Source organism: Hyperoodon ampullatus (genome assembly GCF_949752795.1).
Source record: "Hyperoodon ampullatus genome assembly, chromosome: 5".
NCBI lineage: Eukaryota > Metazoa > Chordata > Mammalia > Artiodactyla > Ziphiidae > Hyperoodon > Hyperoodon ampullatus.
In genome coordinates this window covers 142,588,177-142,614,666 of record NC_136918.1, presented here as the reverse complement: position 1 = coordinate 142,614,666, position 26,490 = coordinate 142,588,177, and the positions used below count along the sequence as shown (strand labels likewise).

The 26,490-nt window shown below is 57.5% G+C and overlaps 1 protein-coding gene across 1 annotated transcript; it reads left to right on the top strand.

Annotated features, from left to right (window-relative positions):
- Positions 1–1,089: 1,089 nt before the first annotated feature.
- RIPK4 (receptor interacting serine/threonine kinase 4) lies at positions 1,090–25,285 on the top strand (the record flags this gene model as incomplete). The annotated part of the gene is made up of 8 exons (XM_079704451.1): positions 1,090–1,271; positions 10,201–10,492; positions 16,208–16,356; positions 17,936–17,985; positions 19,500–19,658; positions 20,637–20,740; positions 22,144–22,405; positions 24,126–25,285. The coding sequence occupies 8 exons, from the start codon at positions 1,090–1,092 to the stop codon at positions 25,283–25,285; spliced, it is 2,358 nt and encodes a 785-aa protein (XP_079560577.1).
- Positions 25,286–26,490: the final 1,205 nt, after the last annotated feature.

The window sequence follows — 26,490 nt, the reverse complement described above, 5'->3', positions numbered from 1 at the left end:
ATGTGCTGGTTAAGATCAACCTCTCCTTTTGCGTGACTGACATAAAAATACAGTTGATGTCATTAAAATGCTCCCTCTCATCTCCCCCATCCTGCCCCCATTATTCATGTCATTTGGCCAAAAATAAATCTTCCTTCACTGCACAGTCTACACCGATGAGTGTTTTTTTAGGCGTAGAAATTCGCAATTACACTTCCCGACCTCTGACCCAGTTATCTTTGCAAAAGCAGGTTGCATTCAGGCTGGAAAATTTTTTTTTCCTCCCAAAGGTGGAAAAACATCTTCTCAAGTGGTCTGTTCTACAAGTAAAAAGAAGCCCTACCCTAGGAAAGAACGGGAACCCCTGCTGTCTTTGGAATGCACTTTAGATTTGCTGTCGGGGTAACTGGAAAAAAAAGAAAAGTGGAAACTTCGGTGTAAAAAAGCGAAAGGTGGATCTCCAGGAAATTACGCTGAGTGCAAAATGCCGATTCCAAAATCTCCCACGCTATGCGATTCCTGTGCGCAAACATAATGTATTTTGAAATAACACAATTTTAGAAATAGAAGAAAGATTAGTGGCGGACGGGGCTTGGGAGTTCAGTTATAAAAGGGCCACGGGCGGGGTTCTCACGTGAGGTAATGTCCCATAAACTGACTGTAGTGACAGATACACGAACCTACACAGGTGATCGCATTGTATAGTACTTCTTACTCACTGACAAAGACAAATAACATTGGGGAAATCTGAATAAGACCGGTGGATTGTATCAAAGTATCTACTTTTTTCTTTTTTTGCAAAGTTTTGCAAAGTGATAGCACTGGGGAAACATGTGGCAGAGTGAATTATTTTTTACAACTGCATATGACTATACAATCATCTAAACACACACACGCGCACACGCAGGTCAACAGCCGCCCGCGGCGCCCGGGCCTTCTCGCGCAGAGCACACGGGGAGGCAGCGCTGGGTCCTCACCGGTCCTTGGGTCGTTTTGCCGCGACCCGGCCCGGGGGGCGGGGCGCGTTGCGGACGTGACGTCAGTGGGCGGGGCGTGCACCTGGGCACCTGGGCTGCCGCGGCGGCGCGGAGCGGCGGCTAGACGCGCGCCATGGAGGGCGAGAGCCGGAGCCCATGGGCCCTGGGGCTGCTGCGTACGTTCGACGCGGGCGAGTTCGCGGGCTGGGAGAAGGTCGGCTCGGGCGGCTTCGGGCAGGTGTACAAGGTGCGCCACGTCCACTGGAAGACGTGGCTCGCCATCAAGTGCTCGCCGAGCCTGCACGTCGACGACAGGTCAGCGGCCCGGGTGGGGGCGGCGGCGCTGGGGCGGGCGGCGGGGCCCGGCCTCACAGCGGCGCGCGGCGGCCGGCCGGGGCCGGGGTGCTTGGATTCCGGGCGTTCCCGTTCTCTCCACCTGAGTCGCCTCGGGAGCAGCCTCGGAAGGAAGCGCCGCGGGGTCCGCGCCTTTTGCTCGGCCGGAGGGACGTTGGGGTGGTTTGGCGAGCACCGGGTCTAACTGCTCACGCCGGTGCCCCGGGCTGCGGCTCCTACGGGGAGCCTCGGGAAGCCGCGTTTGCCTGAGACGGTGTTCAGCGCCCGGCATTGTTACCTGGCTTCCGGTGAGCCCCGGATTTTCAGGGTCGCGGGCTCACCTTGCGCCTTGGACCCGCGCCCCTCGGGGGCGCGTCCGGCCCGCCCAGGACCCACCCGGGCGCTGCGGTTTGCTCCCGGCTTAGAAAAAGTGCCGTGTGGGGATCTGGGCTTTGTGAGTGAGTTAGACTCCGTTCGACTTACTTAGTAATTTACTTTGGAGCACAAATTGGTGTAAGACGGTAATTATTTCGGTCGGAAGCCCTGGCTTGGCTTGGCCAGGCTTCCTCGGCGCCCGGGCACTTGAGCCCGGGCACTTACCGGACTTGGGCCTGGCCGTGGGGTCCGGCAGGCAGCCCGGGGGGCCGGGTTCCAACATTCAGCGCTCTCTGGCCGTACCCTCTCGTTTTAGCTGACTTAATTTCGAGGCCGAGCCTCTGCGGAGCGGCCTTGCACTTATGGCTGGACCACAGTGCCCTCCTGGACCCCAGTTTCCACATCCCCAAACTGGGAGGCCACCTGCCTGTCCCTCGCTAACAGAGGTGCTCAAGTTAAAGAAGACAGTTGGAAAGGACCGCAGCTGCCCCAGTTGAATTCGGTCGGTGGATTGTGGTCTGTGTATATAATTTTAGGGGTGGGGTGGGAGGAGGGCCTTGAGAAGTAGCTCTTTTTGGGTGAGGGGTGTTCACTATTTACGGTTGCGTTTTAATAATTTATAAGCTTCGGTTGCGCGCATTTAAATTACCTATCCTTTGGTGAAGTTTGCGTTCTACGTGGAAGGTGTGTGGTGTTTGTGTTCTGGTGGAGAGCCCCCTGTACAGTCAGCCCTGAACACGCGCAGACTCAGAAAAGCAGCTCCTTTCCTGTCTCAGAGACCTGGTTTCTAATCCTCGGCTTCCTGAGTGCTGGGGCCTCCAAACTTCAGCTTTTCACCCCCAGAATGGTGGTGATGCTCATCTCCGGGGTGGCTGTGTGCGTGTCCCTGGACTAAGGTGCACAGAGGATTGCAGCGTGTGCCCCCTCAGGTCCCGGAGAGGAGGAAGCCCCCGCGCACTTAGTGGCTTTGTGTTTTCCTCCTGGCCTGGGAGGTTATACAGCAGAACTATTGGTGGCTTTTTGCTCTAAGCCTCAAGCACAGTGTCTCTTGGAAACTTCAGCAGAGTGGTGACGAGTGTCACGCAAATACCACCAACGCAAAGGGGAACCGCTTGTGAAGCTGTGCCTCCCTCGGATCCCAGGAACTTCTCAGGCCGGGAGGGGCGTCGTGGCTATTTTGATGAAATCCAAACCTCTTTGAATGCCAGTCACTAGTTAGAGCCTGAAAGGCACGACTCTTGCCGGTGTGTGGATATTTTTACGCTCTCCGGGACGTTTATTTGTCTGCTGGAGTCTTCTGGCCGAGTTTTCTTCATCAGCCGCAGGTTTTAGCACTAACGTCTTGTATTGGAAGAGCCTAGTAAACAAGCACGTCCCCAGGCTGACTCAGCAGCCTGCACCCTCAGGATCTGTTATTTCCAGCGACCAGGCCCTTGTTTCTTGGGTGGCCCAGTTGGAGGTGGGGTTTCTCCACGTGAGGCGGGACACTTAGGATCTTGCATTGCCTGGTTGCAAAGTTTTTTGTCCTTTACCTGGAAGGCTTTCCTGCCCTGCCCTAAATAGGCAGGTGGTGGCATGTACTGGACAGCTGGGTAGAGGTCAGCATTGCCCAACAGGAAGAGATTCACCTCTTGCGCTTTGCCAGCCTGCGTGGGGCAGGCTGGCCTTCTGCGTTAGCGGCAGGAGCTGGGCTCTCTGAGACGGTGGTCAAACCCCCGCTCCTTGTAAAGAAGAGTCTTCTGGGTTCATTATTGACTCTCTCTGGCTTGAGATTCCCATTAGGCGCTTGTGTCACGTCCGCTGTGGTGCAGGAGCAGCTGCTTGCGTGGCGGGGTTGCCTCTAGACCTGGAAATGGCCGTTGTGCTCCCCGTCCTGCCAGCTTTTGGCAGGTTGTCCTCGGTGCTCTTCTGATGAGCTGCCTCCCATCTTGACCCTTCTATCTGCAAGGTGTTCCCTGGAGTGGGGAATAAGATTTTACTGGGGTTCCTTGGTGCAGCCCTCAGCTCCGTACCCCTCCCGGCTAAGCCTTGTCTCACCTGTTTGAAGGGTGGCGCCTCTCACCCCTGCCATGAGGGCCTGACCTTTTCTTTCCCGGGGCCTCCTGCACTGGTTACATAGGGACCCACCGCTGGTACAGGTGTGGGTCCTTTTCATCGCCTGCTTCTCCCTCCTGGCCCCAGTCTTCATGCCACCCCTTGGCATGAAGGCAGGGCCTGATCCCCAGCATGCACCCCGGGCCCTTGGAGCAGCAGGCTGCCCCAGGCCATGTGAGCAGGTACTTCTGGGTGGGGAAGGTCAGGGGCTGCCCGGTCCCAGACACCCCTTCAAGTTCCCAGAGAGCAGAGAGACACCTGCCAAGGGGCTTCCAAGGGGCACCCCCGGGGAGTTCCCAAGTGATACCCCATTGATCTGCACTCGCTCTCCTTACGGGCACATCTGGGAGCTTTGGGGAGACGTGTAGCCACCCTGGTTGACCCTGATTAGGGGATCATGAGGGCTCGGCCGGAGTCTAGTTGGGGGGGGACATTCCCATTTAGGTGAGAACTAAGCCTTGGAGGCCCGTTCCTCCGGCCCCCAGCCCCTGGCTAAGAGGAAGCCCAGGATAACTGAGCGCCGGCAGCTGCTGGAGATCGGCCGCGGCTCGTCAGGGCGAGCCCGAGCAAACCCCGGGTTTGTAAGCACAGAGCTGACAATTGGACAAGCCCGGTTCTTGTCAGTTTTAAAAATAGCAGTGTGGGAACCCCTCGCAGTCTCCCTGGGAACATAAATGGATTGGTGTGCAGTGAGAAGGCCTGGCTGGGAGGCATCAGTAACAAATGATTAAACCATTTTTCCTGCCGCCTTTTCCCACAAGCGGGTCCCAGGTTTCTCCCTCTGAGGAGCACTTTGTGACCGGGTGCCCTTCCCTATACCCCGACCCTTTTCCCTCTTCCCGTAGTTTCCTGCTCCTCCTCTTTCAGCAGGCCCGTCCCAGGGCCCGTTTTCTCCCCCTTCCAAGGTACATGCCTCCAGAAAGCTTCCCTCACCCACTGGATGTCTTTGGAATTTGTGACTGAGCCTGGAGGAGAACCCCACTGCTTCTCCAGAAAGTGTCCTTTAGAAATAATCAGTCTGATGAGATTTCTCATATCTCTCCCTACCCCGATGCCCTCCCTGGGTTGGGGGAACTATGCTTTGGCCAGCCTCAATTGGGAAGAAAAATTGAATGGATGTAAGTGCTGTTGAGAAAGTATCTTTAACAAATTTTGCCCCGACTTGGTCCTGTTAATGCCTAGATTTTCCATCTCGGACCAAGAGGGGTGGGGCAGGGGTGATCTCCCCATTCCTGCTGGGAAACGGAATTAGCAACCCTTCCCCAAATGGGAGAAAGGAGCTGTGACGGGAATGATTTCAGAGGAGGAATACGACGCCAGCCCTACTGAATTGTGCCTAATTGTAGACACACTTTTAGCACGTCACCATTCTTAGGTTGTATGGATGAAGACTGTTGTCCGTGGACTCGGGTGGCCTGGAACGTTGCTCGTCACCGGGTGGAGTGGGATTTGATGCTGATGGTGCGGCCGTGAGGAGGCTGGGCTCCTGAAGCCCCCCGGCCCCCATCCCGCACCTGGGCTCTGGGACTGGCTTGAAAATCTCTCAGGTGCTAAAGTGATAACAGTCATCACAGTAATCCATCTCCAGTTCCTTTGTGCTGTCGTCGGCATAAACTGGAAACACTGCTTCGAGGAAAATATATTTAAAAAAATAATTGACACAGTGGTGGCTTCATTCTGGGTGAGAAGCACTTTCCCGTCTCCTCTAGCAGTGCCCGGAGAGGGCCCAGCCCAGGCTTATGGATTGCTGATGCTGCCAGCTGTGGAGTTGGGGGGAGTGGGTACTGGAGGGGGTATCCTGGGGGCAGCTGAAGAAAGACCTAGAGGATGGGGTGGCTTGGATTTCGGCTCAGTGGTTACTAGAATGTAAACGGGATGAATGTTTTTTGTGCCGACCCTTCTGAACGCGACCAAAGAGGGTGGTTAGGGGGCCCGGCCAACCCACTCCCCAGGCCTGAGTGAGGGGCTCCCTGGGGGGGTCCCCTGGAACCCCCTGCTGGGTGATCCTGGGACCTCCTTCCTCGCCCCAGGGGTGCAGCCACGGCGGGGTCCTCGGCCCTTAGGCATTTCTGATTGAGCCGTCACGGAGAAGGTGATTTGTCCTGGAAACAAGGCCTTATCTTCCAGGAGAGCTGGCCTTCCTCCACGAGCTGTCCTGGGATGTGTGGTCTGCGGGACCGAGCTGCCTGGTGTTGCTTCCGGAAAGGGTGCGGGCTGTCTGAGCACATTCCGGCTGTGGCCAGCTTTCTGGAGCAGACAGCTGCAGTGGCTCTCAGTGCGGTGGGGAGGGCCCGGGGCAGGGGAGAGAGCCGCGAACCTGCTGACCTGGGTGCACTGGGGCGGGGCTCTCCCGCCAGCCGCTCTTCTGAGTCTAGTGAGCTCAGCCGGCAGAAGTCACCTGGCTCTGACGTATGTATGTATGTAGCCCTTTGGGCGAATGGAGCCTCACTTAACGAGACCTGCAGCTTCAGTGTCATCGACATCCTCCTCAGCTGTTGGTCTGGCTGCATCTCAGAATGTCTGCTGAAAGCGGAAAAAAGCCATCCTTATGAGTGGCCGGCCTGTAACTCTGGAACCCCTAGTGCCTGGAAGCCTGCGGGCCTGGAGGGATCCTCCCGTGGTCTCCCGGCGGAAGCGGGTCCCTGTCCATCCTGCGGCCGGACCCGTGCCAGGGCCACGTGGGCGCAGTGTGCTGGACTCAAGCTGGTGGGGAGCGGTGGCACAGTGGCCACTTTGAAAGAGAATAAAGGCAGTGGGACCAGACAGGTTGCAAAACTGATTCTTAAAATAGGAAACAGAGCGGCAGCGGTACTGATCCCCACCGCGACCGCGTGGGAGAGAGTGTTAGGAGGGTAGTTGAACTGGTTAGTGTAGGTGATGTGAGGTCTTCCCCGGGGAGGAGAAAGGAGATGGGCCCGAGGGTGCCGTTTTCTCTGCTTAAATGACTGCCCTTATTTGAAATGTTGCTTGATGCAGCCCTTTCCTCTTTGAGATGTCCCTCGGGACTGGGCACAGCGCCGGGGTCTGCCTGCATGTCACCCTGGCACCCAGCAAGCACTGTGGCTGCACCGGCGCTGGCCGGCCTGGGCCAGGCACCTGCACCCCCTCTTCAGCACGGCCCGGGGACCCCCACGGGGGCTCTCGTGGGCCTCGTGTTTTCCATTCGTTGGCTCTTTGACCGGAGCGCTAAGAGAGCACGTCACGCTAAGCTCAGTGTTGTTCTACAGTCACGTCACGATTCACTCCTGATACCTGTCGCACTCCTTCCTGAGGCCAGGGGGATTCTTTTGCTCCTTGAGCCGTTCAGAACCAAAGTCTTGACCCCCCTGCCCCCTGCCTGCCCCGCTCCTGCGGATTCCGTAACTGGGGAGCCGCCCAGTGACTCCCAGAGACATCTAGGGTCATCCTTGCTACCTCCCTCTTCTCCACGTCCAGTCAGTCACCAGGCCTTAATGATTCTCCCTCGAAAGTGGGCCCTGCGTCCACCAGCTTCCTCTCTCTGCACTTCTGGCAGCCGGGGCCCCGGTGACCACCTGAGTGCCTCGTGGCCGCTCTGCCCCCTGCTTCCAGCCTGGGGCTCCGGTGCAGGAATGGGACTGGGACCTTACGAGCCCGCGCTGCTGCCCTCTGCCCACCTGGGTTAGGGACCCCCTTTATTAAACATCTCCCGGTCCCTGTACTTCCCCTTCAAAGAACTTGGATCTTCAACTACACTTCTTTTTTTAGGGGTGATTTTCCACCTTCTCCCCTAGAAGGTAAATACCCTGAAGGCGCAGGGAAGGGGTCTCTTTTGTCCTCAGTTCTAACAGGTAGAGGATGCTCAGTAAATACTTGTTAATAAATGAATTTTAATTGGATGCAGATTCAAATTAAAGTAACTGCTGGGAGTACTTAGGTGGGTGATTCCAGACTGTAGTGGTTTATTTAAAAAAAATTTTTTTGGCCGCACGGCATGGGCATGAGGGATCCTAGCTCCTCAAGCAGGAATCGAACCGGCACCCCCTGCAGTGGAAGTGCGGAGTCTTAACCACTGGACCGCCAGGGAAATCCCTTTAGTGGTTTATTTTAAATTTGGCTGAAAATGCGTGAGCTCTGTTCCAGTGGTGGTTAGGCTTCACTCTTGGCCTTTGGGGCTGGGTAAGTCTTTGCCCGGGGGGCCGTCCTGTGTGCTGCAAGGTGCAGGGTGGCGCTCCTGGCCCCTATCCGCTGGATGCCAGCGGCGGTGCCCGATGTCCCCCGGAGGCAAAGTCGCCCCCAGGGGAGAACCACTGGTCTGCGCCCAGGGATCCTCTCCCTGAGACACCCGCCTTGGCCAGTGCTCACCTGGGGGAGGACGGTGGGGGGGAACTCCTCTCCCATATGCAGGGGCTGGACGGGCGGGCAGGGGCGCTGTGTTCCTGTCCAGCTGAGCCCACCGCAGGCAGAGCTGGGTGCCGCAGACCTTGGTAAACAGTGCGGCGTGGTTTCTCCTTGCAGGTGGCCTCCTCCCTGGGAAGTGTTTTTGCACCTGTAAAGGAGGCCTGGGAGTGAGCTGCGGTCTCAGAGAGGAGGTCAGATCAGTAAGAAACAGCCTCATTTCCGTGGTAGTTTCTGACTCTCCAGCAGGCTGGGAAGCAGGCGCAGGCGCAGGCGCAGTGGGGCAGGCAGGTGCACCCAAGCTCCGGAAGAGCCCCCGTGGTGGGAACGGAGCCATCCTGGGTCATGGGCCTGGGGGCTTGTGTGGGAATCTGCATTCTCGGGCTGGGGGTCGGGGGTCCCTGAGGCCGCCCCGGCTGCTTCCTGCCTCAGTTCCCAGCTCCCATAGGCTGTGTGGTTCTAGACTCTTCCTTTAGGAGCTTCCTAGAAAGCAGGTTCCTGGCACCCACCCAGAGCTCATTCTCCAGGAGCGTAGCCCGGGAGTCTGTGTTTCAGCCAGCTCCCCCGGTGCTTTCTATGGTGGCCGTGTTTGAGAACAGGCCAGACCCTGTCCTTGTGGGATTTGGCCTCTTCTCCTGAACGCACTCTGAGACTTTGACCCATCACGCTGACACCGACCAAGGCCCTGGATGCTAGTCTGTAAAGGCTGCACCAGGAAGTGACCTTAGACCAGAGGTTGGCAGACTTTCTGTGAAGGACAGAGAGCAGACCTTTCAGGCTCCGCAGGCCACGGGGTCTGCGTTGCAGCTACGCATCTCTGCCGCGAGTGCGGAGACAGCCTCCGCCCCGCCGGACGTGGATGGGTGAGACTGCCATCCAGTCAGTTTCTTTACAAAACAGGGGCTGGCTGTGGACAGCAGTTTGGCAGTTGCTCAAAAGGTTAAACACTGAAGTACCATGTGACCAGGCAACTCTCTGCCTCGGCACGTATCCAAAAGAGTTGAAAGCAGGGACTTGAACACCTGTGTGTATCGATGTACAACATTAGTTACAGGAACCGGAAGGTGAAAACGACCCAAGTGTCTTGTCCATCCACAGAGGAGCGGATAAGCACAGTGCAGTACGTTCATACAATGGAATAATGTTCCGCCATAAGAGGAGTGACATTCTGGTTTGTGCTACAGCGTGGATGGACCTGGACAACATGTGATGAGTGAAATAAGCCAGTTACTAAAGGACGGATGTTACATGATTCCACGTATGTGAGATCCCTAGAGCAGGCAAATTGATAGACGGAAAGTGGAGGAGAGGTTGGGAGCGGGGCCTGGAAGGAGGCGTTCCTGTGGAGGGGGTACAGAGATTTTGTTGGGACGACGGCGAAGTTTTGGGTGGAGTGCGTGGTGTTGGTTGCACAACGTCGTGAATGGATATGATGCCCGTGAATTGCACACTTCTGAATGGTTACGGCGATAGATAGTACGTTACGTACATTTGACTACAGCTTAAATAATGGTTTTAAAAAGAAGGTGGCTCTTGGGCAGCGGTCCGCAGACCCTGCTTTAGACCAGTGCTCCGTTAATTTCAGTGTGGGGTTGGGGTTCAGTAATGATGGGGCCAGCTAGAGCGATGGGCTCCGCAAAGAAGGGGGCCGGGCTCTTTGGATGGATGATTCGTTAAAGCTTCTGGTCAAACCTAAACGTCCCTTCCGTCACCCCGAGAGAAGGGATTGTCAGTGTCGGCCTCCCCATCTGAAGCTCAGAGCCTGCACTGGCTCAGTGCTCCCTGAGGGTTTTCAGATGATGATTGCAGTCTCTCTCCTTCCCGCTTACAACAACCCCACGACGCGTAGATGCGTTTGAATAACCATGGACTGAAGACATGGGAAGGCCTAGAATTTAATTATGGGACATTAAAGTGAGCTCTGTGTGTGCGCGCTCACGCACATATGTGCACTTGTGCACATGTGTACATGCATTTTAGTAATTTTCTCAGCCGTGTGGAGCTGCTTATCTCCTGGCCACAGTGCCTGTGCCTGTGGCCAGGTGACCGCTGCGCACACATTCCTCACGTCTTTGAACTTTTCCAGGGAGCGCATGGAACTTTTGGAAGAAGCCAAGAAGATGGAGATGGCCAAGTTCCGTTACATCCTGCCCGTGTACGGCATCTGCCAGGAGCCCGTGGGCCTGGTCATGGAGTACATGGAGACAGGCTCCCTGGAGAAGCTGCTGGCCTCCGAGCCGCTGCCCTGGGACCTGCGCTTCCGCATCATCCACGAGACGGCTGTGGGCATGAACTTCCTGCACTGCATGGCCCCGCCTCTCCTCCACCTGGACCTCAAGCCCGCCAACATCCTGCTGGACGCCCACTACCACGTCAAGGTAAGGACTTGAGGGGACCAGGTGGCCGGAGTGATGGATGCCTTGGGTGGGGGGCCACGGGGCTGGAACCTCAGGGCCAGCGAGAGGGCTGAAGAGGAGGTGGTTCGCTTGCGGGAAAGAACTCAAAGCAGAGGCCTCTCTCAGCGTCAGGATCCCCAGTCTTGCCATGTGTGGCTGGTGTAAACGCCACAGATGTGTAACTGGAAAATGGATTCTTATGAACGAGGGTCACTCCCCCAAATCCTGGATCAGGCCTCTAGGTTCTGGGCACCCTGGAAAAAGAGACTGTGGATTTGTGGATTCCAGTCTTATTGGCCATCTTACAAAATCAGGTTGGAAAGCGGACCTCGGCTCGGCCGTCTCCGTGTGGGGCTGGGTCAGCCTGTTTCCCCTTGGTGGTTCCCGGGCTCAGGGTGACGGGAGTCTCGCGGTGCTCGGAAATGGGGGCTGCGGCGTGTTGTGGAGAGGGGCCCTGGAGGGACTCATTCTGTTCTCTTCCTTCAAAGCCTGTGAGTTCTGATCTTTTTTTTTTTTTTTTTTTCCAATACGCGGGCCTCTCACTGTTGTGGCCTCTCCCGTTGTGGAGCACAGGCTCCGGATGCGCAGGCTCAGCGGCCATGGCTCACGGGCCCAGCTGCTCCACGGCATGTGGGATCTTCCCGGACCGGGGCACGAACCCGTGTCCCCTGCATCGGCAGGCGGACTCTCAACCACTGCGCCATCAGGGAAGCCCTGATCTTTTTTTTTTTTTTGATAAGTTTATAAAGCAGAAAAGCACGAGGGATAATATAACTAAAATCAGGTGCCGTCCTCTTGGAATTGGCCCTTGTTAGTGTGGTAGGTTTGTGTTTCTTTGAAGACGTCTCTCCCTTGGAGGGCCATCGTGTTGACCATGGGGGGCACTAGCCGTGGCTTTCCCACTCAGTGACTTGGGTTCTAGGCTCGCCCACCTGCCGAGGTCACCCTGCCCCTCAGGAGGGCGGGTCAGGAAGGGCCACACGCCGTGGCCGGGGTCCCCTCTGGCTCCTCGGCACCATGGAAGGAGGGCTGGGCCCGGGGCTACGCACACAGCCACCCCCCTGCACCCCGACTCTGCAGCAGGCACAGAACTCCAGATGAGCCAGCCTGTGGCCGGTGGGGGAATCAGTTTCCACGTCGGACACTTAACGACAAGGTGTCCTTAAGGCGGTGTCCTTCGAGAATAAGATTTTATCAGAAGCTGGAAGTACCCTCCCGCTAAAGTGAAGTGGGGAGTTGAGGGAACAGAAAACAAGTGGGTGGTTCCCAGCCTTCCTGAGCTCCAGCATCCCTGCAGTCCTGTTTCCTTCTGTTGGGGTGCTGGCTTCACACGTGGACTCTGCCCCCGACCAGCGTCGCAGAGTTGTGACGAGGGGCGTGGGGTCCGGGGGCGCCAAGTCAGAGTGAAACCTTTGATCTCAAACTTGAATGAGCACAGGCAAGGGGAGGTGAGGATGGGTCCCCACTGTGTGCAGAGGCCCTGTCTCCGGGAGCTGCTCCGTCTGCCAGGGGAGGTTCCGAGTGGACGGTGGCTCCTGCTAAGCAGAGGCTCAGAGGGGTTAAATCGAGGGCCCATGTTGTCCAGCTGTATGTGGTTGAGCAGAGGTTAGAACCAGGCTCTGCGGCCCTGGAGCCCTTGGTCTCCCACCCGACCCACTGCCTTACATGAGATACTCACAGACATCATGGTGGCACGCGGTGGCGCACGAGGGCCAAGGGGGTAGCGGGCGGTAGGTGTCCAGACGGCCCCTGGGGGTGCAGTGGGAGAGGAGTCACTGGAACTCCAGCTCGGGTGAGGGTGTCACTGGATGGGACTGGTCTTCGGAGAGGACCAGTCAGGAGTGGGGGCACCTGCAGAAGGACCTTTAGGAGGAGGAAGCAACCCAAGAAAAGTCACGGCAAGTTCTGGGTTTTTAGGTGCAGGGGAAGCAGGAGGCATGGTTGGATTAGGGTACAGGGTGTGGGAGGGCCTTCCACTCGTCTTTAAGGATGCTGAGATGCCATTGTAATAGAACGTGCCTTTCTTAGGGAGACCCCGCTGATTGCACCCCATCCCTTGGAGTGGTCTTTTCAGAGTCACGGAGTGCAGTTGGCCCAACTGGGCCTGTATCTCAGCTCACTCCCTTCCCACCGTCCGGGCCGCTCTCCTGACAGCCATGTGGGATGTTTGGGGCAGGAGGCCCGCCCTTTGAGGACCATGGTGACGTCCTCCTCGGCAGCACAGCCCTCGCGCGCTCTGTCCCCGGCAGGTGGGGTGGTGGCCCTGCTGCTGGGGGGCTCCTCGCCTGGCCTGTGGGCTGGTGCTCTGGGTGCTGGGAGTGGCCAGTACATAGTCTCCTCCTGTCCTGTCCACGCCGGGATGTTGACCTTCATCCCGGGATGGTCCCCGGTGCTGGGTCCACAGTAGGACCTAACGCCCGCCCAGTAGGGCGCTGACTGCCGCTCGCCGGCACCCGGGGCTGATGTCCTTGTGGTCGTTTCTGCGTTGGCTCCTGGGGCTCCTTGCTTTGAGCGCTTTCTTCCTCCTCCGCTTGTCAACCCCTGGCTTGGCAGGCCTGGCACTTCGTGGCAGTTTTAGGAAGTGGGTGAACATTCCTTAAAGGACCAAGTGGCTTGTTGATAAGGACCTGGGGTGGCTGGGAGCAGTCTCCACTGACAGGAAGCGAGGGGACACTGCAGCTCTGAGGAGGGGCCAGGCCACCGGCCCTTCTTTCCCAAAGGTTGAGAATGCACTTCTGTGACTCCTTTTTTTTTTAAATAAATATATTGATTGATTGATTTATGGCTGCATTGGGTCTTCATTGCTGCTGCGCGCGGGCTTTCTCTAGTTGCGGCGAGCGGGTGCTACTCTTCGTTGCGGTGCGCGGGCTTCTCATTGCAGTGGCTTCTCTTGATGCAGAGCATGGGCTCTAGTTGCATGGGCATCAGTAGTTGTGGCTCGCGGGCTCTAGAGCGCAGGCTCAGTGGTTGTGGCGCACAGGCTTAGCTGCTCCGCGACATGTGGGATCTTCCCGGACCAGGGCTGGAACCCGTGTCCCCTGCGTTGCCAGGCAGATTCCCAACCACTGCGCCACCAGGGAAGCCCTGCGACTCCTTACCCAGGTGGGCAGTCACCGTGCACAGCCCCAAACAAGCAGAAAATACATTCACAGGATGCATTTCTTTCATCCTCAGGAACAGCTCAGCGGGAGCCTCATCTGAGGTTCTAAGTCGGCTGCTGGATTTCTGGGCAGTTTTTAGTTGATGGTTATTTTTAGCAATACAACTTTAATCTGGAATCTTGAAATAAGATCCTAAGTTGTCACTCCACCCCCTTCCCTTGGTCCCTGGAGGCTACATTGTTTGTCCATACGTAGGATGATTGGAACTGAAAATTTCACAGCAGCCACCTGTTTTTGGAAAGTGTATTCAAGACACTTTAATATTAAATTAATACGTGAGGCTAATATTAAGTATGCTAAATATCACTACTAAAATATTTATTTTAGTGTCAATAGTAAACCCATTTCAAGTTGATAATGGAATAACTCGATTTAAAATCTCAGCTAGGGCTTCCCTGGTGGCACAGTGGTTGAGAGTCCGCCTGCCGATGCAGGGGACACGGGTTCGTGCCCCGGTCCAGGAAGATCCCACATGCCGCGGAGCGGCTGGGCCCGTGAGCCATGGCCGCTGAGCCTGCGCGTCCGGAGCCTGTGCTCCGCAACGGGAGAGGCCACAACAGTGAGAGGCTCGCGTACCGCAAAAAAAAAAAAAAAAAAAAAAAAAAAAAATCTCAAGCTATACTTGGGGCCCACTTTGTCCAGACCAGGCTATATTCAGAGGGATGCCCAGGGTCCTGTTCTCTGTGGTCCAGAATGGCCTCTCACTCCAAGGTGGCACAGCCCTGACCCGGCCCTTTGTTAGTCTCTGTTAGCTGGGTCCGGCAGGGGAAGGACCATGTCTTGGGGGCCCCTGTGAGCACTGGCTCTGGGCAGTACCGAGGCGAACGCTAAGTGCGGGCTCGTTTGTAAATTATAGGGCGCTTGCTGTTCTCAGGGATTGCCACACTGTCCCACTGTCTGGGAACCCGGGGGCAGACAAGGCAGGCCCTCCCTGGGCAGGACAGGTGAGAAAGGGCAGGTGGAGAAATCCTGCGGGCCGGAGGGTCGGTGGCCATCAGAGAATTCTCATTTCCGAGTTTGCCTTTTGATGCCGGAGCTTTTACGTAGAATTTAGGCTTATTTTCTTTTCTTCAAGTGTGTATCTTGAAGCAGCTGGCTGTACCTGAAAACAGCAGAAATAAGAAGAAAAGGCTGCCAACGTGGGGGTGGGGCACCAGGTGCCAGGATCCCTGCATCCCTGTCCGTCCTCAGTCCTGAATCGGACACGTCCACGCTGCTGGGAGTTTGGTACTGAAACTTTCCCGCTCGTCCACCTGTTACCTTGCATTGCTCTGTCCTCGGTCCCGAGCTGCAGGGTCGGGGTGATGGGTTCGTTCTGGGGAGCTGGCACTTCCCTTTCCCGAGTGGAAAGCTTCTTGGAGGTCAGAGCACGGACCGCTGCTGGGGACCCCGAAATGGCCAGGCCGGCCTCACTCGCGTAGACCCACGCCCCCACCCCGGGCAGAGCCTGACTGCAGAAGTGGGGGCCGGGTCCAGTGTCGCAGGCTTTCTTCCCATCCCCCACCCCCCCGCAGTTGTGGTCAGAGACCCCTTGAAGGAGCGAGTCCCCAGTCCTAACCTCGCCCTGCTCAGCGGTGATGACGCCAGGCCCCTGGCTCACCTTGTGGGCAGGTGAGCCCAGAACTAAAGGCCTGGCTCAGCCGCGGTTCCCATCACTCCAGAGGTGTGTTTGAGGGGAGCCCGGAGTTAATTAGAAGGCTTAGAAAAACCCACGCGCCTCGGAGGAGAATTTATGAAGGGGCCGTTTTCCACGTGGATCCTGAGTCCCTTAATGCCAGAGAGTGTGGCCTAATCCCACACAGCGTTTCACCGCCTCCGGGTTGCGGGGGGGAGGGCGGGCGCCCCGCAGTGACTTGCCCCTTGTGGGTTCCCCTGAGCCTTCAGGACACCTTGGCCTAAGGAGACGTGGAGGTAGAGGTGTATGGGGCCCGAGCTGCCGGGTCCAGGTGCCTCTTGGGCCGGTGGGCCCTGCGGCGGAGGGGGGATGTATGTCACACCTGTCGTTTGGGTGCTGTGTTTGGAGCCAGCAGGTGTCTGTTCCTAGAACGTCCCAGGTGGAGGACAGAGGCCCCGCTGAGGTTGGCAGGGTGTGTTTTGCTCGCTTTAAAGGGCTTCTGAAGGCACATTTCCCTTTGAAGAAGCAGCTGCGCTTGCCCGCAGGGCCAGCTGTGCGATTGCATAACTGCTTTGCCTCTGAGGGTACCCCCTCCCTTGCCTTCCTCCTCCCAGTGAATTCCTTCCTTCAAGTGTAATCTTTTCTCCTGTCCATCAAGCTCCTAATGGTTTCAGGCTTGGTTCTGCCCAGGCTGGCTGGGCCTTCCCGCCTGCGCCGGGGAGCGCAGGTGATGTGAGATTCCTGAACACGGCTGCTCAGCCAGGGCGGGGCACCGCGCTGTCCCCTGCGCTGTCCCCCAACGTTGCCAGGGTCCTGGGGGAGGGCATGCTGATAAAACGTCCCAGAGCAGCAACCCTGGCTGCCTCACTCAGCAAGCTGCCAGCCAAGCTTGAAGAAATCCTTCCCGCCCCTGCGTTGCAGATCTCCGACTTCGGGCTGGCCAAGTGCAACGGGCTGTCCCACTCGCACGACCTCAGCATGGATGGCCTTTTCGGCACCATCGCCTACCTTCCTCCTGAGCGCATCCGGGAGAAGAGCCGGCTCTTCGACACCAAGCATGACGTGTACAGGTGTGTGTCAGGCGCGCAGCCCCAGGCCGCCAGGGGCTCTGCACCTGGATTCCTCGTGCTCCAAAGGGGGGCTTTGCCGGGGGCTTCTCGTTGCCACCAGATAAGAGGTTCAGTCCAAAGGAAAGGGATTTTAGGCGGAGGGTACGGGCTCCCCCAGGACTTGCTTACAAGAGGGAGTCCTCTGCTGTGAGCGCTGCTGGCCCAGGATGGAGAACGTTAGTGGTTGGTGTCAGTTAGAGCCTGTTATGCAACCGGATGGGCAGCTCCCACACCATGAAAGCTTTGGTGTTTGTAGGATGTAGGAAACACGGGCTCTATAGCTTGTCTGCTGAGAGAACCTGCTGCTTCAAGTGGTCTGTGTGTCTGTCTGCGTGTGGATTCAGGCTCCAGAATCCAGTCCCCTGTGGCCCGGAAGTCACACTTCCTAACGTGACTTACGCGTGACAGGAGCACAGACACCCTAGAGGCTGTTCCCAAACTGGCACTGGGGATTTCTGTGCTAGAGAACAATCGTGAATCATTTGGCGCCTTCCTTTTCCATATGGTAAAGGTCTTAATCACTCAGACTTCTGGGAGAAAGAAGGCGAGAGGGCGGGTGCCAGCGGGCACTTAAGCCCCTCCTTGTGGTTCTTGGCTCACACGGGGTGACTGTCACCGTGAGCCCCACCTTTGGGTCACGGCCACCGCCTGGAGTCCTGGCCGACTGGTTTGACCGTAGCCGCCCGTGCATGTGCTTTGCTGGGCTTTGAGCTGGACGTCTGTCGGGGAGTGGCGCACAGGGTGCTGGGCACCCGCCTGTAGGGTTTGGGGAGAATCAGATTCTCTGTTTATTTTGGAGTTGAGAGTTTCAACTTTTTAACTTGTAGATTTCAGTTAATTTTCAATGGGGACTTACTGCGATTCAGTAAACAGCTGCTCCTAACCCAGTGCAGGCTGGTAGCTCAGTGCTTGGACTTATGGTTCTGTTTTTTTAAAATTTTACCAGATTGAGCTCTTTTGGGGTATATCCAGAGTAATCATATATATATATATAACTAATATATAAATTATATAAAGGTAACGCACACATACACACACACACATATTACACACAAGTATATATCATTTCTAACAACCACAAAGGGCTCTGGGAGGTTCAGCTGGTGCCCCCTCATCTTTTCCACGCACTCAGATGACGTCAGTGGGCTCGAGACGCCCAGAGCTGTAGTCGGTATTTTGAGGCCCAGTGTTTGCAGGATGATGGTGTGGAAGAAGCAGACTCTACCGTTCTCCCCACGAGCTGATGGTCCAGGGACAGGGTGGCGGTCCTTTCCGGAACCCCTCCTGCTGTTTGGACTGATAGTTCAGTTGATGGAGTTTTGTCTGCTGTCTGACATTTGAGCTTTCCACATGCCTTGTTCCACAATAAGAGTATTTGCCCATTTAAAAAAATGCATGAAAGATACCTTGGTGTCCCCTCTCTCTCTGAGTCTCTCAAAGACTCTGGGGTGGTCTTCCTCAAGCTTGTTGCTGTGTTTGGGGCCTCTGGCTTTACTTGAGGCTCTGGCACGCAGACACTGATGTGCCTGTTCCCTTCCAGCTTTGCCATCGTGATCTGGGGCGTGCTCACACAGAAGAAACCGTTTGCAGGTGAGTGGACATGTCTAGGGGTGATGCGGCTGCCTCTCCCCGAGCAGTGGAGGGCGTGCTCTGTGGTCCTTTCTCTGTGTCAGAAGTGCCTGCGAATCACAGTCGGGGCCGCTCTGGGCCGTGGTGCTGGTGGGCCGTCTGGTGGGGAGTGGGGCTGCCTTGTCCTGCCCAGCAGGTCCGCACAGAGACCCACGGCCCACCTCATTGCAGGCTTTCATATATGCCGATAAGGCGCTCTGCCGTGCAGCTCACATACAGGGAAAGGCACGGATCTGATGGGGTCTGTTCAGTGACTCTTGTTAGGTACTAGCTCATTTTTGTGTGTGTGTGATATAATACACGTAACATAAAATTTATCATTTTAACTATTTAACCTGTACATTGTGGCATTAAGTGCATTCACAGTGCTGTACAATCGTCACCACCATCTGGTTCTAGAACATTCCATCACCCCAAAAGGAAACCCCGGACTGGTTAGGCAGTCACTCCCTTCCCCCAACCCCAGCCCCTGATGACCACTAATCTACTTTCTGTCTCTCTAGGTTTGTCCGTTGTAGTGATTTACAGATACATATTTTTTTAATTTTCTAATTTTTGATTGTAAAACACACATCACATAAAAATGACCATCTGAACCATTTTGAAGTGTACAGTTCGGTCATGTGAAGTGTATTCCCATTGTGAGGCAACCAGCCTCCAGAATCGTTGGGTGGATGCTCCCCGGGTCAGCACACCCGGCCCGAGAGCTGTGCGTTTCCTCCCCCTGCCAGGCACCCACCCTGCTGATTTCCGGCCCCTAGGTTTCAGTACCTTGACTTGGTTTATTGGAAAAGTCAAGTACCTGGGCTACTCACTGTTTTCTGGTCTGACCAAAAAGATCTAAGAATGCAGATCAGAGTCAGCATGTGGCCCCCAGGTCTTTTGCAGGGTTTTGTCTGGTACGTTGTTACCCTGTCTCCCTGCCATCTTCTCCTCAGTGGAGGTCCGTGGTCTGGATTCTTTTCAGCATGGCCAGGTGGCACTGTCGCTCGGGCCGGCTCATTGCCTGGCCCACCGGGGGCCTGCGCTTTGGGGTAGAAATTCAGGAGGACTTTTTCGTCACTGCAGGGCAATCTGGGCCACTTGGGGCTGGGCGATGTGACTCCATGATTTATCAGTGTTCTTCCCTTTGGTGGGCATGGGCCCCTTTGGAACCTATCTTGTTCGATATTTTTCTCCTTTGAACTTGGTTTTCCTTTGAGTTTGATGCCCAGAAAGATCTCCTCTGTGATACAAGGCAGTGATTCCATTTAGATCACAGATAGTTTCTAAAACCTGGAAAACAGAGGACAGATGTGCCCTGCAAGGTTAAGGATTAAAGGACGCTCTGTGCTTTGAGAAGGAAATACCGTGTCTCCTGGGCGGGTGGTGGTGACATGCCCCAAACTTTCCCACGGTTGTCACTCCTTCCGAAGATAAGAAATCCTGCCTCAGCCCCACGGAGCTGCCCTGACTTGTGCACCTTCCCTTTGCAGATGAGAAAAACATCCTGCACATCATGGTGAAAGTGGTGAAGGGCCACCGCCCCGAGCTGCCGCCTGTTTGCAGACCCAGGCCTCGTGCCTGCGAGAGCCTCCTGCGCCTCATGCAGAGGTGCTGGCACGGGGACCCCCGGGAGCGGCCCAGCTTCCAAGGTGAGTGCCCCCAGAGGGTTCCCGGAGTGTTGCTGCTTGAGGGTCATGCCTCTGTCCCAGGTGACAGAGTCGACGGCCAGGACAGGGGAGGCCGTCCAGGGACAGGAGCACCAGGGCGAGCCCGGCACCCGCAGGCTGTGCCCGCCTGTGGCCCCTGCCTGTGACTGGGGCGGGGAGGCTGGAGCCATGTGGTCAGCTCCAGCTGTCCACCCCCGGCTGGGGCCTGCTGCCCTCAGGAGCCTGCTCTTGGTGTTGTAGGTTCAGATGCAGCAATGCATCTTTTAGGGATGATGCGACCACTGGCCTGCGGCTTTCTTTGCATTTCTCATGGGGCCTTGTCCCGGGGAAATGACTGTGTCGTTTGGTTAGGAGAGTGATCCTGACGCGGTTGAGATTGATCTCGACGTTTAAAACGTATGGGGAGGGCTTCCCTGGTGGCGCAGTGGTTGAGAGTCCGCCTGCCGATGCAGGGGACATGGGTTCGTGCCCCGGTCCGGGAAGATCCCACATGCCACGGAGCGGCTGGGCCTGTGAGCCATGGCCGCTGAGCCTGCGCGTCAGGAGCCTGTGCACCGCAACAGGAGAGGCCACAACAGCGAGAGGCCCGCGTACCGCAAAAAAAAAAAAGTATGGGGAAACCAGCGTGAATGAGGTGGGAGCCTCTCACCAGGAGCTGGCAGCCAGGCCGTCGGGGTACGCGCTCTGGCGGGTCTGGCTTCTTGGGGAAACGGGGCCTTGGTGGCTCCTGCTTGGAGTCTGGCCAGACCCTGCATGTGGTTGCTGATGGGGGCCCCTGTGGGGTTGCCGTGAGCTTGGCCGGGGGCCAGCAGCCTGGGAGGCCGCAGTGCTGACCGGTCAAGAGACTGGACGCTGCAGGTGCTGCCTCTCCTGTCCCAGCCTGAGGTCACACATTTAAGGAGAGCATTTGTGTAAGTCAGTGTCGAGGCGATATACCCCTTTGTGTTTTCTCCCCAAAAGAAATCACTTCTGAAACCGAGGACCTGTGTGAAAAACCTGATGATGAGGTGAAAGAGACGACTCAAGACCCAGATGTGAGAAACCCAGCTGAGGCTGAGGCCGAGGTAATGGGGACCTTCCCGGGGCCCTGGTTTCCCCTAACTTGGCTTCAGGGGTTGAGTCCCTCTTTTCTGCAAATGCCCTGCCAGCCTGGACCGCTCGCCCCCTGTTCTGAGGCTTGGGCCGTCCCCCTGCCCCTGTCCCTAGCTGGTCGGCCTCGAGCTTGCTGCCTTGGTGAGCTGGCCTCGGAAGCCTGCAGGGGGCAGGTCCATGGCGCGCTGGCCTCAGATTGATTTCCTGGCTGACAGTGACCCGTCCCCATAGCCTGTCTGTGGTTAGGAAAGGGCAGAGTGGGCCCACGCTTGACATTAAATAGCCGCCGGCTGGATGCTCTTTGAACCAGGGGAGCTGAAGGCCCCTGCTAGGACAGATTGCGGAGGGGGTCTGGGCTCTGGGGGTCTGGGGGTCTTTTTGCACCTCGAGGTTGGGGATCTGTCCACTTTCTAACTGCCTATAAACGTTTTGTTTTATGAGTGCCACACAGGTTAGGTAAGATGTGATAAATTCTAACTATGCTAACTAAATAAATACCTTTCAGGTAATAAGACTTGTAAAGTGGAGCCTGCTAAACTAACTTTATTGGGTGTTATCTGGTGTTATCATCCCAGGCTGCGCTTTAAGGCCGGGAGCTAAGTAAGCATTTATGGTGCGTCTGCTGTCTGAGCAGGAAGGGGCGTGTGCATGAGGTCCGAGGGCAAAGGGGCAGGGAAGGTGACCTGGTCCCCACCACCCCCATAAGGGGAAGAAAGGCCCAGCGTGTGGGTGTGACTCGGTGCACCAGGCCACCAGTTTCCGAGGAGAGGGAGGATTTGGGGACAAGTGGGCGGGAACCGGGAAGAGTCACGAGTCGCCTGCAGATCCTAACCCCTCACCACAATCGGCCTTTCTCGCGGCCGGGCAGGAGAGTGCCCTCGGAAGGGCCCGTTAGGATGGGTTGTCGTGGAATGCCGTGCTGTCCCTGGAGCTCGGCCCCTGCCCCCACCCTTGTACACATGCGGTCCCCCAGCCGCACGGGGGCTCCGGGGAGGGTGGCAGGTTGTTAGGACCCCAGCCCATCTCCTTCCTCCGTTTCGTATCAGTGCTGACCTGTCCTGGGTGGACGCGGCCAGCACACAGGCTTCACCTCCTGCAGCTTATTCACGTCTTGTCCAGATAAAACTCAGGGCCACGTCACTGCGCAGATGGGGCCCAGCATGGTGACGGGTGTTCCGTCCCCATCGTCGTCTTTTCCTACCGTGACCTCCCGCCGGGTGGACCCAGCGCAGGGTCTCTGGGCCCCCTAGAACCATGGTAACAGGAGTTATATTCCCTGCATGGCTCACGGGGGACCCACATGTTCCCCGCCTCCTCCGCCCGCCCCGTCAGGTCACGGACGGAGCCTCATCCCCTCTGTGTGCTGTCTCTGCAGGCGCCTGTGGCCACCCCGCTCAAGCGAGCCTCTGCCCCGACCTTTGACAACGACTACAGCCTCTCCGAGCTGCTATCCCAGCTGGACTCAGGCATCTCCCAGGCCCTCGAGGGCCCGGAAGAGCTCGGCCGCAGCTCCTCCACGTGCAAACTTCCGTCGGCGGGCAGCGGCAAGAGGCTCTCAGGGGTGTCCTCGGTGGATTCTGCCTTCTCCTCCAGAGGGTCTCTGTCCTTGTCCTTCGAGCGGGAGTCTTCAGCGGGCGGTGAGTGGAGGGCCCAGCCCTGGGAGATGAGGAGCTTAACTGGGGGCCCGGGGGCCAGGCAGAGTGTGAGCGACTGACAGGGACCAGGCGTCCGGCTTCCCGAGCTCACGGTAGCTCTCCTGTGTTTTCTGCAGCCCTTTACTGATTGGGTTTGGATGTCAGTGCAAACGCAGAGACGCACGTGGGCCGAGCAGGTGTCACTTAGATGTAAGGGGGGTGAGTCACAGCCCTGGCTGTGCGGGTGGGTCTCACCCGTGCCAACACGGCCTGCAGGGGCTGACCTCCGGTTTGCAGGTTGAACTCGGGTTGCATCAGGGAGCCCAGTGGACGTAGGGAACCCCTCTCCCTGGAGACCTCTCTCTCTTGTAATGTCAGCCCTGTACCCCCTTTCCCAGACGGTGCTGGGAAGACACCCCCATTCTTTCTTATTCGTGGGCTCCCATTTTACCATAGCCGTGCCTGTTGACGGGCGAGCTGTCCTTGGAGGCTGTAACTCCCTGGTCCTGTTTCTATACCTTGGGTTTTCTGTCTAGAAGGTGCTTTCCCTGCCCCTGCCCTGTCCCGGGTGCTGGCCCTCGGGTGGGCGGCTGGTGCTCACTACAGCCCCCTCGTTGCTGCCTGTGAGGATGATGTGTGAGGTTTCCTTTCCTTTCCGTGCATGCTCATGCTCGGGGCTACAGTGCAGGGGTGGCCAGAGGGGCGTGGGAAGGGTACAGACCCCAGGAGGAAGGGGGGCTTGTTTTTCCTGGGGAATCGGGGAGTTCCTCCCGGAATGAGGACCTTTCCTAGATGCCGTGGACCTCCTGGAATTTTTAGAGTAGAATATTTGGGATGAGAGGGGGCACTTAGGGTGGAGGAAGCTCCTTACAGAGGCGCAGAGGTGGGGAAGGCCTGGCTGGACCGGAGGTTAGCAGCCAGCGATGAGGCTGAAAAGAAAGAAGCGCCCGTCTCCCACGGAGAAAGACGTAGAACTTTCTCTCGGGGCCTGATACCCTCAAGCGACGTCTTCATGCTTGGAGAGCATCAATCACTGGCCCGTCTCAGAAGCCGGCGTTCAAACACCAAGTCCCCACTGGGCTGATTCCGTGTTCTTGATACACCCCACGTCCCCTCCTCCTACGCAGGGCCCCTTGAAAATGTGTCACGTGAAGGCGTCTTGTTTCATTTAAATCGGAACCCGACAATGTAATAGGATTTTTATGTTAAATCTAACCTTTACATCATGAATAACAGTCCTCCTAAAATGGGAGACTCGGTCCTTTAAGGATTATTCTAGAAAGCGTCCTTCGTGATATTGCTGAGACGAGAGGCATCCTTTGGAGGTTGGGCTGGGAGCAGGTGGTGGGCCCTGGAGGCGTGGCCTGGGGCAGGAGCTGCCAGCTCTCCGGTGGGTTGGGGGCTGCTGCCTGGTCTGTGCTGCCATTTCTGAGCACCAGCAGGGGCCTGAGTTTTACATCCCTTATCTAATCACGACCCTACCGGACGGGTAGAATGATTTTTACTTTGTACATTGACAGAAGAGCACTTTGGAGACATGCGTTGCCCTGCCCGAGGTCTCCCCACTCGATCTTAAATTAAACCCGCATGGACAGCACAGCACTTAGGCGATTTCAGATAAAAAGCGGCCTGGAGGCCACGGGGAGTCGGGGGCCGCGTAGAAAACACTGGCTGGGCCTGGGGAGGCAGCCCCACGTGACCCCTGCACCTGCTCTCCCCGCAGATCTCGGCGCCAGCGACATCCAGAAGAAGAAGCTCGTGGATGCCATCGTGAATGGGGACACCAGCAGGTTGATGAAGATCCTGCAGCCCCAGGACGTCGACCTGGTCCTGGACGGCGGCGCCAGCCTGCTGCACCTGGCTGTGCAGGCTGGGCAGGAGGACTGCGTCAAGTGGCTGCTGCTTAACAACGCCAACCCCAATCTCACCAACAGGAAGGGCTCCACCCCCCTCCACGTGGCCGTGGAGAAGAGGGTGCGGGGCGTCGTGGAGCTCCTGCTGGCGCGGAAGATCAGCGTCAACGCGGCGGACGAGGACCAGTGGACGGCCCTGCACTTCGCGGCCCAGAACGGGGACGAGGGCAGCACGCGGCTGCTGCTGGAGAAGAACGCCTCCGTGCACGAGGCGGACTGCGAGGGCCGGACGCCCATGCACGTGGCCTGCCAGCACGGCCAGGAGAGCATCGTGCGTATCCTGCTGCGCCGCGGCGTGGACGCAGGCCTGCCGGGGAAGGACGCCTGGGTGCCGCTGCACTACGCCGCCTGGCAGGGCCACCTGCCCATCGTCAAGCTGCTGGCCAAGCAGCCGGGGGTAAGCGTGGACGCCCAGACGCTGGATGGGAGGACGCCCCTGCACCTGGCCGCCCAGCGCGGGCACTACCGCGTGGCCCGCGTCCTCATCGACCTGCACTCTGACGTCAACGTCTGCGGCCTGCTGGCGCAGACGCCCCTGCACGTGGCCGCGGAGACGGGGCACACGAGCACCGCCAGGCTGCTTCTGCACCGGGGCGCCCGCAGGGAGGCCGTGACGGCCGAGGGCTGCACCGCGCTGCACCTGGCCGCCCGCGGCGGGCACCTGGCGACCGTCAGGCTGCTGGTGGAGGAGCGGGCCGACGTGCTGGCCCGGGGGCCCCGCCACCAGACGGCGCTGCACCTGGCCGCCGCGGGCGGGCACTCGGAGGTGGTGGCAGAGCTAGTCAGCGCCGACGTGCGTGACCTGTCTGACGAGCAGGGCCTCAGCGCACTGCACCTGGCCGCCCGGGGCCGGCACGCCAAGACAGTGGAGACGCTGCTCAGACACGGGGCCCACGTCAACCTGCAGAGCCTCAAGTTCCAGGGCGGCCCCGGCCCCTCTGCCACGCTCCTCCGGCGAAGCAAGACTTAGCCTGCCGCCCCCAGAGACGGGGCCCCTGCGGGGTTCCTGTCCCTGCGCCGTGCTCCGCTCACCCCGTCTGTGGCCTGCGGGGTGCCGTCGAGAGGCGGGTGGCCGCTGACTCGGGATTCGCGCCGGTGTCTGCTTGGGCATCACCTGCCCACCCTCCCGATGAGGTTGATCAGAGCGTGCACGACCACTGCCCACGGGTGCGCCCAGTGTCGGAGGGACAGTGGGTCCGAGGCGTTTGGTCGTACCCCTCGCTCCTGCCGTCGGGCCCTCGGTGACAGGGCCGTGAGGCCCCCGCCCCCGTCGTGAGCGGAGCCACCTGCGGCTGGGAAGGCGGGTGGGCAGGAGGAGCTGCGTCTTTTCTCTCCGTTTGCAGCGGCAGGCAAAGACGCCTGTTCCAGAAGGCTTTCGTGGAATTCTCGTTCTACGGAAGAATATCTTTAATAGATGAACAGTTCAGCTGTCGCTTTAGGTCTGTTAAAAACTTTCATCTCGTTGGATAGTCTGCTTTCTGCGCAACGAGTGTGAACTGGCGGGTTGGTCTTTAAAGCAAAACCAATCACCTCACCGGCCCTTTCATACCCAGATTGTCCGTCACTCAGTCCTCGTGGGCGGCCACACACCTGTGCCATGAGTGCTACCTGCCGTAGTTCATTTCTTGTTGCAGGAAATGTTTGAACTTGAGAGTCAGGTGTCTAAAAGGAAAAATTAACTGACAGCCCCGGTTTCGGACTCAGAACCGTGTTACCTGGTTAGATGAACCGCCTTCCTCACCGTTTTCTTTTCAGCCATCGGTCTAGGCGGGGTGGCGGTTTGTGCCTAGTGATGCTGTTTTAGGGTCTCCAAGGGGGTTTCTGACCTGCTTTACAAGCGGCTACTCTGTGCATGGGCCTCAGCTTTTAGGGTGTGACCCCCGAGTCGGCTCCAGGAGACAGCCTCACGGTCTTGGATGGAAAAACCCCGTTCTTTCGTCGTCACCTGTGTCCCACATGCGCCCGCCCCCCCACACTATTATTAGAGTCAGTTTGCTGCGGGACCCGACCCTGGATGCAAACATGCCCTTTGGACTGGTGTATGAAACAGAGATTGATGTTAACGTACCATGTATGTTAATGTGAATCTGTGGGCAGGATACTTCTTTTCTGTGACAGGAAATATCCGGACTGCTTAGAACTGGCTATGTTTTAATATGCCTTGTGCTTTTAATA